General features: G+C 36.9%; 1 protein-coding gene across 4 annotated transcripts in view; it reads right to left on the bottom strand.

The window, feature by feature from the left end:
- The window catches only part of Focad (focadhesin), a 279,220-nt gene that overhangs the window by 203,568 nt on the left and 59,171 nt on the right, over positions 1-16,481 (bottom strand). For all 4 annotated transcript variants that reach the window (XM_005388739.1, XM_005388740.1, XM_013516350.1 and 1 more), the window contains 2 exons: positions 5,581-5,668; positions 3,043-3,245 (listed from right to left, as the gene is read on the bottom strand). In XM_005388739.1, coding sequence (XP_005388796.1) covers positions 3,043-3,245; positions 5,581-5,668 — 291 coding nt within the window. The remainder of the gene's footprint in view (positions 1-3,042; positions 3,246-5,580; positions 5,669-16,481) is intronic.

The raw sequence follows: 16,481 nt of genomic DNA, 5'->3' as shown, positions 1-16,481 counted from the left end.
GGGAGAATTTCATAGCAGTGAAGTTTGCCCTGCTAAACAGTGACAGAATTTGGCTCTGAGGTCTCCTTTCCCACTTCTCCTCACTCCCCTCTAAAAAAGCTTTCCTGGTTCTGTCTCAACGGCTGCACCAGTACTCTCTTATTACCTTGGCTCCAAACCAAAGCCTTCCTTGTCCAGCTTTGTGACACTGCAGTGGTAGCTTGTCAGCGTTTCTCCTTTGCCCTGTAGTACAGTGCTAATCCTTGCCAATAGAGGGCACAGAAGAGATGCTGCAGGGATTGCAGAGAAAGGCCTTTCTTCCTGTCAAGCCTTTGGGGTTTGTTCCTACCACAGCTGCCATATTTGAAGAATTAAATGTGATTTATTTCATAATTATCAAAACTTCAGACATGGAGAGATCATCACAGAATTGCTCAGTATGGCATATGTAACCTTGTTTCCATCCACCGGAAGAACTGTACTTCTAAAGAACTGCTATAGCTACAAATAAAATGCTGCCAGTCACCGTCACGAATGGAAAAAAGAGATAAAAACAAAGAAAACCTATGGTTTTTATACAGAGGTATTTCGTTAATACATCAAGATAGTAAATAACTTGTATTCTTCACTGGGTAAAAATGTGCAAGGCACAGCGGCACACAACTGTAATTCCAGCTTCTCAGAGATGAGGCAAGAGGTTCATAAGCTCCAGACCAGCCTGGACAACTTACAGGACCTTGTCTCGAAATAAAAAATAAAAAGGGGTAGTGATACAGCTTAGTGGCAGGGGAGCTGTGGGTTCAATTCCAGTTCCTTAAAAAAAAAAAAAATTACTGATGTCTATCATGTGCCAAACAATGGATTAGGTATTGTGGACGTAAAGATAAAGAAAGAAATCTTAGGGGGCTGGGGATTTAGCTCAGCGGCACAGTGCCTGCCTGGCAAGCGCAAGGTCGTGAATTCAATTCCAGGTACCAGAAAAAAAGAAAAAAAAAAAATAGAAAGAAAGAAAGAAATCTTAGCTTACTTATTTAAACATGCGAAAAGAAAAAATTTAGTTTGATAATTGCCTAGAATATTTTTAACTCTGCTTTTCCATGATCAGCTGAAAAACTTAAAGCAGATAAAGTAGAAACACGATAAAAACAGTTAACTAATATTACAATTTAAACTTTAACAGTTTCAATTGCTGCAATTTCCTAAATGCCTTAGGAAAGTGAAAAGAACCAAGTTTCTTTCCCTAACTGAGCTCTTATGAGTTACAAATATAAATATGCAACCTCTGAATGAATACACAACGTTTTTTGCATTTGACTAATGCAAAAATTGCTGGGGACAAAAGGAAAAGCAATGAATTCTAACACAGGAGACTGAGAACATTTGGTTGGATCTAGAATAGGCAGTTCGGGGAAAGGATATGAAAGAATATATGGACAAAGCAAAGATTCAGGAAAAAACTGGAGAGTGTGAGGCAGGTTGAATTGATAGGTGTGTCTGGAGTAGAGACCCGGACAGGTGCAGGGAGAAAAAGCCAATAGTAAAATATGGCTGAAATATGTCTAAGGGGTGATCACATATGTACTAAAAGCCTCAGTAAAGCATCACACTATCACAAGGAATATGTTTATTTATAGCCCTAATAGGATTCCTTCCTCTTCCCTTTTCTTTGCCAGCTGCTAAAGAAAACGTTCAGCTATTACTGTTGATAAATTAAAACTTCACACACACACACCGGTAACCCAACACTAACCATGCTTTCAATGAGAAAAGTGAGGTTGCCAATGCAGAATGATGTAGACAGCACTGGGAAAGGCAGATGAACACTTGGGTATTAGAGTTAGGGTGATCCTCACTAAATCACACTTGTGAATTAAAGGACACAACTCTTAGACACAGTACACCTGGCCCTGACCCCAACCCCATTCAGGATCCCCTCTTTGTTCCACACAGCCAAACCAAGAGGTAAGGTAAAAAGCTACTAGAATTTTTTGGTCATATTTTGTTTGCCTATTAAGGCTGATGCAAGAATAACTTCTTTCTCTTAGTGCAAATCAGTTACCAGTTTCAAGTTTCCAGCATTTTAATCAAATAATTTGGATGTTAGGAAGCTGTAATACACATTTAGTTTGAGTATAATGATACACTGACTTCTACTACACCTCAAACAAGGAATAATGACTGCATTTTTACTATTATAACATTCAACAATACATGATAAGAGGTATTTTACTTTTCTGGATGAAGCAACAATTGTTATTCAGGCTTGTATTTACGTAATGCCTCCCTCTATAGAGACGTAAGATATTTCACTGGCTTTATCTTTATTTAATCCTCATTCCATCCCCATAAAAGTAGGGGCTGGAGAGTAATAATACTGATACTGGAGGCAAAACTCAAAACCAAAAGATAGAAGGCCTGACCAACACTGGCCTAGAACTCAGTCATTAACCCAACACTGATAATTTTTAACAGGAAAAGTGAGACTGCCAATGCAGAATAAAGTAGACAGCACTGAAAAAGTCATATGACAGAACTAGTGCCTTATAGTTGGGGGCAAAAGAATATGACACACATAGGAAACATCAAGAGACATTATTTCAAGGAATACAAGTCTTAGTTAATACTGACTCCAGAATGTCCATCCAGGCATTCAAGGAGCATTTCCCACCATGGACAGCTCCAGATTTAGTCATATATTTTATTTGTTAACTGTAAGGAAAAAAAAATTAATGTTCAAATATATTTTTAAAAGCAGCAGATTAAGTATAGTTAGTTTCTATTCTGTAAGATTCCTCACAATATTCAGTGACTAATGTGTACAGGTATCTCAAAGAGGAAAAAAGATTATACAGCATTTCCAAAATTTATTTCACAATGAGAATACTCTATTTTCTCATAGTTCAGAAGAATGCACTAACATCTCCTATACTCCTGCCTACCAGAATGGTATAAAGTTGAAAAAGAGTTTATATACAAATACATACTTCTTCAGGAGGTGAAGTGATCTGCAGAGAGAGAAAATTCATAAAGGTACTTTAAGAGAAACAATGATGAATTCATTACTTTTTGGTGGCCATTCCTGTGACACTCTTGCTGGACCACTTCCAAAAGGTTTAGGGCCAACTGCTGCCTAGAGGGACCTTCTTCATCCAAGGACATACAGTCTTCCAAGGCTGCAGAAGATGATATCTGAAGAAGTGGCATCACAAGCACCAGAGATGACTTTGGGATTTTCTGACCCCCAGTGAAAGAGAGGAGCTTCAAAGCTAATCATCAAAACAACAATAATTCACAGTTTTAAAATTAAAGGCACAGTCAAACAAAATGCTACTTTAAGACTGACATGCCAGAGATTTTACTTGCCCTTGTACGACTGGTTTAGATGCATAAGCAGGATGATAAATCTCATTACAAAAGGACATAAATATTATCTAAAACAAGCTCTTAATATATATAACTGAAAAACTGATATGCCTAGAGAACACATACGTCATGCCTCACACTGTATCATCAGTTACTTTCCAGGTCACTATAAAAACGCTCCCACCACTCAGCAGGCACCCTTCACCATTTCTCAGTGCTGCCACTGCCCTCAGTGAGCAGCCAGGAGCCCCAGCACTCCCGACGAGTGCACAATGCGGCCAGCACACACGCTGCTCTTACAAGAGCTGAACACTGTACTCACAAGTTGAAAACTGTATTAGCAGATGCTTAGGTGAACAGCACGGTGAGACAGGACAGCCCTTCAGTGGTAACCACTAAGCCCATAACCAGGATACCAGACACATCCATTTTTAATAAGGGATTCCTTTTTTAACATGCAAACAACTCACACAACAGAAACACATATACAGATGTCTAATAAATTAGTTGCATATGCAATCTCCCTGAGAAAATTAACAGGATAAATTAAGACATATATATACTCTTTTCACAGTATTTTGAGGTTATTGAGTGAAACTTGATTTACTGACTAGCTGTTATTTATAGGCCTCGGAGGTAAATTATCAAAGTAGGCAAATGATTTCCCCAATAAACACATACACACACAATTCTACAAGCCTTAAATCACCTCGATGCATTGTCATTATTTTATTTCAAAATCATTCCTAAGTCAAACCTTAATATGATCTGAAGTACAAACAGCTGTTACTCTAAGATTACTAATTTACCTTTTTTGTCTAAATATTGGTGTTAATGCATAACTGTTTCTGAGATATTATGAAAATCACTATTTTTAACAAAAGGAAATCCATGTCATTTCTATTTATAGCCTTAATTATTTTTAAACAAGGCCAGTGTTAATAATCATAAAGCATATATTATATTAATACTGTGCATTTTAAAAATTTGAAACAATCATTATTCTCTTGGTTAGCCTCTTTCTTTGAATACCCATTCCCAATATACCAAACAGTTCTTCCTTGCCTTTCTAGCTCAGTAGCTAGAAACTAGCTCAGTAGTTTTCCATATGGTTAATTCACCTAGCCAAAGTAACTTCAAAACAAATGCTGACTTACAAGAGAAAGAAAAGCTTGCTATCTAACAAAAGTTTTTGAGTGTTTGATCTTGAATCATTCTATTACATATACATGAGCCACAATATTGGTGTGTAGCTTCAGAATTAGAAATGTAGTTTCTCTACGGCTCTGGAATTTTTTATCAAAAAACAAATAAAACCTATTTACAGAGAAGTCCAGAAAAGACAAATCTACAGAGATAAAAAGCAGATTCGTGTTTTAATTTGGACTAAGAGTGGGAATGAGAATAGAAATATGTGCAAGAAATTTTAGGGGTAAAACAAATGTTCTAAAAACAAGATTCTCTGTACTGTTTGCATGAACCTATACATTTACTAAAAATACTGTGTTGTACACGTTACAACAGTGAATTTCATGATATGTAAATTATATTTCAATAAAATTTCAATGAAATAATAAAAGATGGCAGTCATACGTAGCAACACTGGTAAATTATACCTGGAACGATCCCATGTGTACTTTCATAGAGGAAAAAAGCAAAAGAGGCTGACAAGCACTGGCACAAGAAGCATACTTGCCTTCAGGCTGTTAAGGGAAAAGCAGAGTAGTTCTCAAACTCTGAAAGCCAAACATCTCCTCCATATGCTAAAGCTGTTTCCAGGCATATCATGTGAAGGAACAATTTGACCTCAAAATCATGATGAATTAAAATGCCTAGAAGATGAGCTATATACTAAGTATTTATCTCAAGCACTCTGTAAAAACGAACATGGGAGTATATCAACACGTTACGGCACTACACAACATAATTTAGATCCATGTCCATTACTACACAGATTGTATTGGCCCAAGCGAAGGGCGGCAACATTAATGAAAAAGGCACATTATTTTTTTTATATATTATAACTTAACAAACATACAAGCTACAGGGCAAATTCTGGTATATGGAACCTTGCACAAGATAATGCCTTAGATTAAAAAAAAAAATTCTACTTAGTGAAGATTAAGAAAATTCCAGAACAGAACCACAAAGAATACAGGATATCACGATATATAGTTTAAGTCACTCATGCCAATATTTGCATTATATTTATATTTTATGCTATTTATTTTTATTTACCTAGATTTAAGATTGGTTTCTGCTGACTTGCTGGTGTCTGTAAAAGAAGTAAAGCTATTCCAATGATAATCAATTCAACGGGAAAGTCCTGAAAGAATAAAACAACAAAAAAGAGTTGTTGAAGAGATTCCCAGAACCACGGCTTTAAAACTTGTATCCAAAAAGAATATACTTACCATGAACAATTGCCAACTTCTATAAAACCCCTTGTATAAATCTATGCTAAAGGAAGAACTGGTAAATGCCATACAGACAGAAAAAAAAACTTAAAATATTTTATGATATGGCCAAAAAGAAATGGGCTGAAATCAAGATAAGTCTGAGGAAAAACTGCTTAATGTAACAAATTGACCACCCTTCAAAGCAGTCAATTCTTCCAAACCACTGAAAAATTACTTGAATGCTGAATGCAAAATAATTCATTTCTTCAAAAAATGAAAATAAAAAACTAATAATTGATTTCTGAAAGGTAGCCCAACTTCTCTATTTATTTAATATACACATGACTTATTATATAATTTGTATAATAAATTACATTAAATACTTTTAATAGATCATATTATAATAAAAGAAATATTAATGCCAGAGTGAGATTGTTTTTAAATTATAATATTTTATTAAGCATATTTAAATGTAGCAATGCCATAACCATAGAAACATAAAATCATTGAATTCAACAAATATATGAATAAGATGAACAAAATACATGCACAGTAAGTCCTAAGAAAATGCAGATGACATGTTTTATGATAAGTCTAAATAAAGAAAATAAAGTATTATCTTAAAGACCACGAAAGCTCCAAGTAAAGTGTGTTAAGCCCTATAAGAAAACAATTTCCAACCCAGAATTATGTGTCCTGCAAAATTATCTTTCAAAATTGATAGAGAAATAAGGTATTTCCATGACAAAGAGCACCTTAAGAAATTCATGGAAAAGAGAAGGGCAGATGGGTGATCAGTAGCAAAACAAGTCTCTCCAACATCTAGAATCCAGACACTGGAAAATAACAACTTGCTAAAGAAAAAAAGGTAAGTAGATCACTAGAAATCAGACAGGAACTGCCAGAAAAAATTAAAAGCTATAGAGTAGTTGGAAAGATGGTCCACAACACTGAGAAAAGAAAATAATTTGGACTCTGTCTCCCTGGCTCTAGAGACTTGAGAGGAAAGGAAGCGCACTCTCTAGAACCAAGGTGAGCACACAGGGCTGGAAAATCCAGGAAGAAAAGGCAGCAGAGCCCACAGACTTTATCAGTTGCAAAAACACCCTGGGATTTTGGCACCAAGGGGACACCTTCCACACAGCACAAGTGCAGGTGCCACCACATTGCCACAGTGCTTAATCAGGTGTCTTCTTGGGAAGGAATTCAGAACAAAGAAAAAACAACTTCACTGCAGGACTACCAGTGTTACCCTCCAATGGTGACTGGGTGAGAAACAGCCCCAGGAGACTGCTGCAGACAGCGAATGGTCTAGGAAGAGAGTCCCTGAAAAGTTTGAACTCAGGCAGGGAAGGACATGGGGATGTGCTACATCCCCATGATGAGAAGTCAGACCCTGGTCGACCTGCACTCAGAAAGAACTGGGTCTGATCTCAAGAGGAACTGCCCTAAGAGGGCAGTGGGGCCATGTCCTGAATGCAAAGGTGACCACTGGAGATCGGTCTGCCCTCTGAAGCAAAGGCCCCAGAGCTCAGACCCATCTTACCAGGTAGTCCAACAGGAATGAGGGGGCCCGGGGCATACTCAGCCTTCTCTCCCTCTGGCCAGACTGTCATCTCCATGGAGGAGCCCTGGGTAATCATGACTAGGGAGGAACAAGAAAACAGCCTGTTGCTAGACACAGGTGAAAGCCTCTCAGTCCTTCTTTTCAATCCTGGCCTTCCTTCCAGCCATCACACCTCAGTGAAAGGAGTCACTGGTGAGGAGGTAATATGCTATTTTTCACAACCCTTAGGCTGTAACTACTTGTTAGATCCTTCTTGCGTATCTCTGTCTTCCTCAGAAACCACTTGGAAGATACCACCATGTATTACAGCAGCCATCGATATTTTCCTAGTAATCTGTCCATATCTCTGTAATGTTTGTATTGTTCCTATCCTATTTTGTAAATGGATGAATGTTTATTATTATGTGTTTCCTACAACCATTGAGAATAGTTAATGATTATTCAATTGGTCACTCGTGTATAGCTCTATTTATTTTCTTTAGAAGCCACTTTGAAGATACCAAAGTACAGTACAACAACTATTGATAATCTTCTACTTCTTTTGTCTGTAACTCACTATTATTTGTCTATTTGTTTTCCTGAGAAATTATCTTGTAGATAACAATATGTAAAACAATAACCATTGATAATTTCCTACCACTTTGTCTGTAATTTGGTAAGCCCCCCCTATTATTATGTTATCCTTCTTTTACTCTTTAAAAGAAAGAAAAAGAAAAAAGAAAGAAAGAACTGGGTCTGAAAGGCCCTGCCAGCACTAGGTACTTGAACCCTTGTCCTGCTGCTGACATCTAGCACAGACCTGAGGTGTGACCACCTTCCGTATCCACCAACAAGAGCAAGGTCGTGTTGATGCACACACGTTGTCAAAGCCAGAGATTAACAGAGAAGCCTCTGAAATAGGGGGCATACCTCACAAAACCATTGGCCATAATGTTAAGTGGAAAACATCAAGACATGCTGGACTCCAAAACTGCAGATCCTAGAAGGAAACCACTCATTCAAAAACAGAGAAGAAAGACACTTTTTCTTTCTGTTTTTAGATTCATTTTCAGCTTTTTTTTCTTTTTTTCATTTATTTCTTTTCATATTCCATTCTTTTCTCTTTTCCTTGTTTTTCCTTTCCTTTTAATTTCTTCTATTTTTATTCTCCATTGTTCTCTTTTTTCTTTAAGCTTCTAATTCTCATAGACTTTTTTGAGGGGGGGCTTTTTGAAACAGGTCTCACCATGTAGCACAGGCTGGCCTTGAACTCACTATGTAGCCCAGGCTGGCTTTGATCTCACAGCAGTCCTTCTGCCTCAGCCTCCTAAACACTAGGATATAGGCATGTGCCACCATGCTCAGCTCTCACTGACTCTTTTTCTGTTACCTTTATTTAATTTTATAAGTATCCTTCCATTCTACAATAGGATACTTTACCTCAGTTTTCTCTCCTCCTCCTCTCTCATTGTTTAATTTTTCAAATTTTTCTTTTTGCACTCTCCCACTCCCAACCCCCTATATCTTTAACAGAATAACCATTGAGCCTTATCAATCTTTGGAGAGTTAGTTAACTCTATGTTACTAGTGTTTAATTCTTTTTTATCATTAGTGGAGGTATTGTTATCATATTTAGTACATATTTGCTGTATGTCAGTATTTGATTTGTCTTAGGGTAAAAACAGCACTTGTTATGGCTTGTACCTCGTTGTCCCCCAAAAGCATCATGCAGTTATAGGTGCGAAGTTTCAAAGGTGGTTGGATTAGGGTATGTGTGATGCTGGCATTAAGGATGCGATGCTGGGATTAAGGGTGCCGCACCCTGGGTATTGAAGGAACAACTCAAAAGGTGGGTATCTGGATGGAATATAAAGGGACAGAAAGAAGCTGTTTTTTGCGAGCTTCTGCCTACCTTGCCTGGACTATTTCCTCTCTGCAGTGCCTCTCTACCATGCCACCCTGCTGTGGAGCCAGCCAAGGATAAACTGAAACCTCTCAAACTGTGAGCTAAATAAACCTTTCCTCCTTTAGCTTGTGAGGTGTTTTGCCTCAGCAATAAGAAGCACACGCAAGACAGTACTGTAATTGTAGATTTCTAGCCAGGTGTTGTGGTGCATGCCTCTAATCCCAGCTCTCGGGAGGCTGAGGCAGGAGGAGCATTGCGAGTTCGAGGCCAGCCTGGGCTACAAAGTGAGCTCAAGGCCAGCCTAAACTTTATAGCGAGGCCCTGTCTCAAAAAGACAAAAAAAAACTGTAGATCTCTAAGCTTAAGGGCAGTACATCATTGGTTCTTATGATGTGTCATTACCCAGTTTGTCTTGGACAATATTACTGTTGCTGAAATACTTGATATTGCCAGGGTTGCACAACTGCTGGTATTAATAGATGTTTTCTCTATGCCAATAACCAGATTACTTTTGTGACATTAAAAATACTGCTGATAGAGGGCCGGGTATATAGCTCAGTGGCAAAAGTACCTACTGCTGGACATTCACAAAGAACTGGGTGTTAGGCCAATTACACAACACATCCCTCTCCCACAACACATCCCTCTCCCATATTAACAGAGATGATCCGATCTTGGGACAAAGGCAAAGGACTATAGTTATAAATGCTCTAGTGCATCACCGACAAATACACTAGAGATCTCTGTACTAGCAACAAAGTCTTCCCACAATAAGAGGCCAGCTTTAAAAAGCATAAAACTAACAAAAAACAATAAAAACCTGAGAAGACAAGGCAACAAAGCACCCCCCAAACCCCCAACTCCCTGAAAATCAATCCATGGGCATTTAAAGAGAGGAAAGCAAAAGCCATAAAACCAAGTTATCTGAAAGGAAATCAGGGAAGATTTTTAAAAAGATCAAGGAGGTGCTTGATGGGCTCATAGAAAACAGATATTCTCTGTTTAATGACTGTTCAGACTTGTGACCTAGGTGCACTGTTGAGACTTATAATCCTCCAATTGGACCTATGATCTTTCTTTCTTTCCTTTTTTCTTTTTAACCATCCTGTACATCTTGCTTTAAAAGCCTTATTTTTTTGTACCATATGTCTTGTTTATATAGTATTGTAATTTATGCTAATTGTACTATACAGTACAGCACTTTTGTTTTACATTGTCATATTACAGTACTACATGTAAGAGTTATACAAACAAAAGCAAAGTCATCAGGTTGGATTTTCCTTTGACCATTTCTTTGTTCTGAATATTGTTATGTACATACTATATACAATTCCTCATTTAGAGATCAATTCATTTAACAACCTAGCTGCAGGAATGTAAGTATACTCAGTGTCTATACTCAGATAATTGAGATAATAAACTAAAAATTCAGGGAAGAGAAAAGAGACTAATAAAAAGTTAGCTGAGCTAAACAAAACAATATAAAACATTAATGGCCAGCTCAGCAAAGAAAACTCCATGAAGAAGTTGCAAACTGAGATCCAGCAGATTAAAATTATAATAAAATATGGGCAGCAGAAGTGACCAATGTGAGGACAGACTGTCACAATGGATTTAACAGATATCTACAGAGTGTTCTGCCCCACCACAGAACACATGTTCTCAGTAGTACTGGGACTTTCTCCAGTGCAGACCAAATGCTAGACTATAGAGCATGCTTAAATATATGCAAAGGAATCAAATGTTGCCACGCATATTATTAGATCACAGTGTAATGAAACTAGAAATCAGTGGCAAAAGAAACCACAGAAAATATGCGAACACATTATAAATTAATACTCTCTTGAGTAGTCAATGGTCACAGAAGAAATCAAGGAAGAAGTTACACAGTTCTTAGAATCAAACAATAATGTCAGTACAACATACCAGATCGAATGGCACACAATCAAAGGAATCCTAAGAGGGAGTTTAATGCCGTGAATGCCCACATCAGAAAAACAAAATGAGCCCCAAAAAAGAAACGAATGATGTACCTCAAGGTTCTAGAAAAATAAGAACAATGCAAATCCAAAGCTACTACAAGAAAGGGTATCATAACAATCAGAACAGAAATTAATGAAATTGAGACCAAAAAAAAAAAAAAAACCACACAAAATCAATGAATACAAGACCTGGTTCTCTGAAAGAATAAACAAAATAGATAAGCCTTTAGCCAGCCAATCTTACCAAAGGAAAAAAAAGGAAAGAAAATGAAAAAGGCAAAAAAGAGGAATCCACCAAAATTCAATAAATTATTGGTAGGTAACTGCTTTTTTAATGAAGAATTCAGAAGAAATGGATATATATAAATTCTTAAAGTTGAACAAAAAGAAATAAAAACCCTGAATAATCAAATATCAGGCAAGATGGTTAAAGAGGTAATTAAAAATAAAACTTACTATCTAGGAAAAGCCCAAGTTCCAAGGGATTCACTCTTCAATTCTGCATGAACTTTAAGATCTAACACCAATACTCCTCAAACTCTTTAATAAAACTGAAAGGAAAGGAATATTCCCAATGTCATTCCTAGAAGCCACCATCACCCTCATCCTCAAACCAGAAAAGGACCCAACCGAAACAGAATTACAAACAAGAAAACCCAAAAAAAGAGAACTACAGGCCAATCACTCTAATGAATATAGATGCAAAAATCCTCAAATTCTTCAAAAAGACATGAGCAAATAGAGTGCAACAAATCATCAAAAAGATCATACACCATGATCAAGTAGCAATCAACCCAGGAGTACAAGACGGTTCAACATACTAAAGTCAATACATGTAATATATCACATAAAGAGAAGGACAAAAATGACATGATTACCTCAGTTGACACAGAAAAAACCTTTGACAAAGTCTAACAACCAATCATAACAAAACACTGAAGAAAACAGATTTAAAAGGGACCTATTCTCAATCTGATAAAAGTCACTTATGACAAATCTACTACCAACATCATACTGAATAGGGAAAAGCTGAAAGCTTTCCCAAATCAGGAACAAGACAAGGATGTCCATTATAACCATCCTGTTCAATATAGTCCTCAAAGCATCAGAGAAATCAAGCAAGAAAAAGGAAGAAAAGTGATATGTATAGGTAAGGAAAAGGTAAAATTATCATTATTTGCAATGATATGGTCCTTTACATAGAAGATACAAAACATTCCACCAAAAGACTCCTGAAATAACCAAATTCATTGGCACAGCAGGATACAAAGTCAATACACAAAAATCAATAGTGCTCCTGTGCACTAGTAATAAACTCACCAAGAAAAAAATTAGGAAAATTATATTATTCTCAATAACATCAAGAAAAATTAACCTTAAGAACTAAGCAAACCAAGGAAGTAAAAGACCTCTACAATGAAAACTATAATACTCTACAAAAAGGAAATCAGACAAGACATCAGAAAATAGAAAAATATCCCCTGTTGCATCAGGGACAGAACCAATACTGTCAAAGTAGATATACTTCCAAAACTAAGACACATATTTAATGCACTCTCAATCAAAATACCACTAGCATTCCTCACAGAACTAGAGAAAACAATCCTAAAATTCATGTGAAACCAGAAGAGACCCAGAATAGCAAAAGCAATACTGGGCAACAAGAGCAAAGCCAGAGGCATCACAATCCCAGACTTGAAGTTATACTACAAACCTAAATAATGAAAACAGTATATAGTATTGGAAAAAAAACAGACATGTGAATGCGAATCACTAGAACAGAACAGAGGATGGAAAAACAACACCAGGCACATTCAGCTTTTGACAAAGGGACCAAAAACATTATGCTTGAGGAAAAACAGTCTCTTTCAAAACGGGCTGACATACCCTTCCCATTTGAGAGATACCTGCCTCCCTACTTTCTATGGGGGAAGAGGGAAGGGAAAGGATGGGGCTGAAAAAGAATTAAGATGTGTTATATACATGTACCAACATCCTATAAGGAATGTGATCATTATGTACTGCAAACACTGCTAATAAAAAGATAAAACAAAAGAACAAATGGGTGCTGACAAAACTGGCTTCCCATGCGCAAAAGACTGCATATACACTCCTATTTCTCACCATGCGGTAAACCAAAATAAAAATGGATCAAAGTATTTTACGTTAAAACAGAAACACTAATCTGCTGGAAGATAAATTGGGTAAAACTCTTGAAGATATACGTATAAGTAAGGACTTTCTGAACAGAACCTCAATTGCATGAGAAACAATACCAAGAATCAATAAATAAGATCACATCAAAAAAGAGACAACCTACAGAATGTGAAAAAAATGTGCCAGCTACTTTTGGGCAGAGGACTAACATCAAGAATATATAAAGAACTCAAAAAAATTAGATCCCAAAATTTTAAAGAATGCACAACTGAAATGAGAAGACACTTCTTTGTAAAAGAAGTACAAATGGGCAACAAATATATGGAAAAATGTTTAATATTGCTGGCCATTAGGGAAAGGCAAATTAAAACAACAAGATTCCACCTTACTCCAAAAAGAATGGCTCATCAAGAAATCAAATAATAACAAATGCTGGAAAGGCTATAGGGAAAAAGAAACCTTTCTACATTGTTGGTGGGAATGAAAACTAGTACAACCATTATGGAGAGTCCTCAAGAAAATAAAACTATGGCAGCACAGCACTTGCCTGGCAAGTGCAAGGTCTTGAGCTCAATTCCTGGTACTGGAAAAGAAAAGAAAAGAAAAAAAACCTAGAAATTCCATTTGACCCAGCTACTCCCCTTCTGGGTAGCTCTCCAAAAGAGATAAAAGACATCGTATTACAGTGATGCATGCGTACCCATGTTTATAGCAGCACAGTTCATAATAGCTATATCTTGGAAGCACCAAGATGAATAAATTTCATCATCAACAGATGAATAAATTTTTTTAAAATATGGTACAGTGGGATCTTGGTTCACAAACACTTTTGTTTGTGAACAATTTGGTTCATAAACAAAATAATTTGGCAAAATTTTGGGTTTTTTTTGTGAGCTCTGCACTGAGTGACAAAAACAACTGTGGCCACCTTTCCCATACAAACACAAATGTGGCCATCTTTTCCAAAATTATGGAAAAAATTAACTTCATGAAGTGAGGTACCACTGTATTTACAACAACGGACTATTAAAGAAGGATAAACTTGAGCCATTTGTGGGAAAATAGATTCACCTTGAGATCATAATGTTAAGTGAAATAAATCAAACACACAAGCTTACATATCACATGGTTTCTCTTGTATGAAAAACCCCAAATATAGACAATGAGCAAAATAAAAGACATAATATAAAGTAGGGAGATAGAGGTTTTCAAATGGATGACAGAAACAAGATGCAAGGAGGGGAGAGGCGGGGAGGGAGAGGAGGAGAAAAAAATGAAAAAACTCAGATGTACGAGGTACGTGTACCAACTCTGCACAAGCAATGTCGTCATTATGTACTACAAACGGGTACCAATAAAAAATAAAAATTGGGGGCAAAAACAAGAGAAATCCAACTAAAATTACTTCATTTTGAAATTTCACGGAAGCACTTGCAGAGTCAAAGTACCTATAAATCATAACAGACAAGAAATATATATATTACAGGAGCCGCACACATTAAAAAACACTTGAGGGAGAACAATTTCATTCGGCACACTCAAAAGTGATTGTCTCCTACACATCAGCTTTACCACTTGAAGAATGAAATTAATCAACTGCAAAGTCTCCCAATGTGGTTTATAGACCTTGAAAAAACAGCCAAAAAAATTAGCTAAATTTTTATAAAGTGAATCTATTCCAGTTTGTGTCTTTTAGGACTATGTATGTTCACTGCCCTGAAACAGAGCTGACAACAATGAAACAAGCCTTTTCTATTTGAGGATAATAAATGCATTTTATACCAGTACACTAGCAGTGTATATATCTTTGTCATCACACCATTCTTTTCCATATTGCCATCAATTTCAATTTGTTTGACCATATAAAACAAAAAAGGAAGCAAGAATATTTAAGTTCCAAATTCACCAGTTTCCAGGAGGACCAGAGACAAATAAAAGCATTACCATATAAAAATGCCATTGCTGGAGGGCCTTGTCAATGAACAAGCATCACCACACAACATTTTCCAAATGGAATAGCAGTTCCAAAATCAAAAAGAAACATCTTTAAGTGAGCAGAACTTAAAGATATGAAGTCATAAATGAAAATGACCTCAAAGAAGCTGAGATTGATCTGAGCAGGACAGAGGAAAAAAGGAAAAGTTCTAGAAATTTAAGGCATTGAAATTAAGGAACTGTCAGCCAGGTGTGGAAGTCACAAATGTAATCCCAGTCTAAGGGAGGCCAAGGCGGGAGGATCCCAAGTTCAACCCAGGCTTGGCAACACAGTGAGACCTTGTCTCAAAATTCAAAAACAAGGAATACTGATGCAGCTTGGTATAAATTTTCTGGGTGCAATCCCCAGTACTACAAACAAACAAGCAATCAATCATGGAGAATTAGACTAGATGTATCTTAAATTACATACAATTCTGAAAGGCCACAAGGTTTTTGTTTCGTTTATTTTTAAAGGTCACCAATGGATGGTACCACTTAAAGAGATCTTTTAATAAAAATCTTGATCACACATCTCAGATGCCACTTGTAACACAATAGCTGGTTCTGCAGAGGGACAAGCTAGAGCTTTCCCCTCAGACTCCACCGGACACCTCTGTATTCTGCCCCAGAAGGGCCTTGGGGCAAGGCTTGACAAACCACAGTAGCAATAGGATCCCAGGGATAAATGCTTCCCCCTTTATTCTGGATGCATCCGGGGAGTCCTGAGACATAGTTCCCAAGGTTACTCAGAAAGTTCTGTAGAATCAAGCAACTGGTTGCTTATAACTTGACAGTGCTTGACCCATGTTCTGTATTTCACTCATCCTATCCCTTTTCCACCTGCTTCCTGAGATCACATTTGCAAATAAACTCCAGGCACATAAATCAGTCTTTAATTTTTGAGAACAAAAGCTCTGCTTTTGCCTTTAGAGAAACTCATACTAACACAGAGCTTATCTAGAAAAAGGAAATAAAATACAAAAGAGGAGTAAATGTCTTTATACTCAGCCACAGATGTCAAAGGATTCTTAGTCACAAGAAACATTTGGTGTCCATAGATTCTGTAGTGGATTGATAACTGGTAGTCAACTTACAACCCTCAGGTGAACTGAAAAAGTGTGGTGCTAGGTGTGGGAAGCCCACCTGGGGATGGTTGCCAGCATCATAAGAGG

This window comes from Chinchilla lanigera, unplaced genomic scaffold, assembly GCF_000276665.1.
Source record: "Chinchilla lanigera isolate Chin_1 unplaced genomic scaffold, ChiLan1.0 scaffold00033, whole genome shotgun sequence".
In the NCBI taxonomy this organism is placed as follows: Eukaryota; Metazoa; Chordata; class Mammalia; order Rodentia; family Chinchillidae; genus Chinchilla; species Chinchilla lanigera.
The sequence above is the reverse complement of the archived record's forward strand: the minus strand, read 5'-3'. Positions and strand labels throughout refer to the sequence as shown.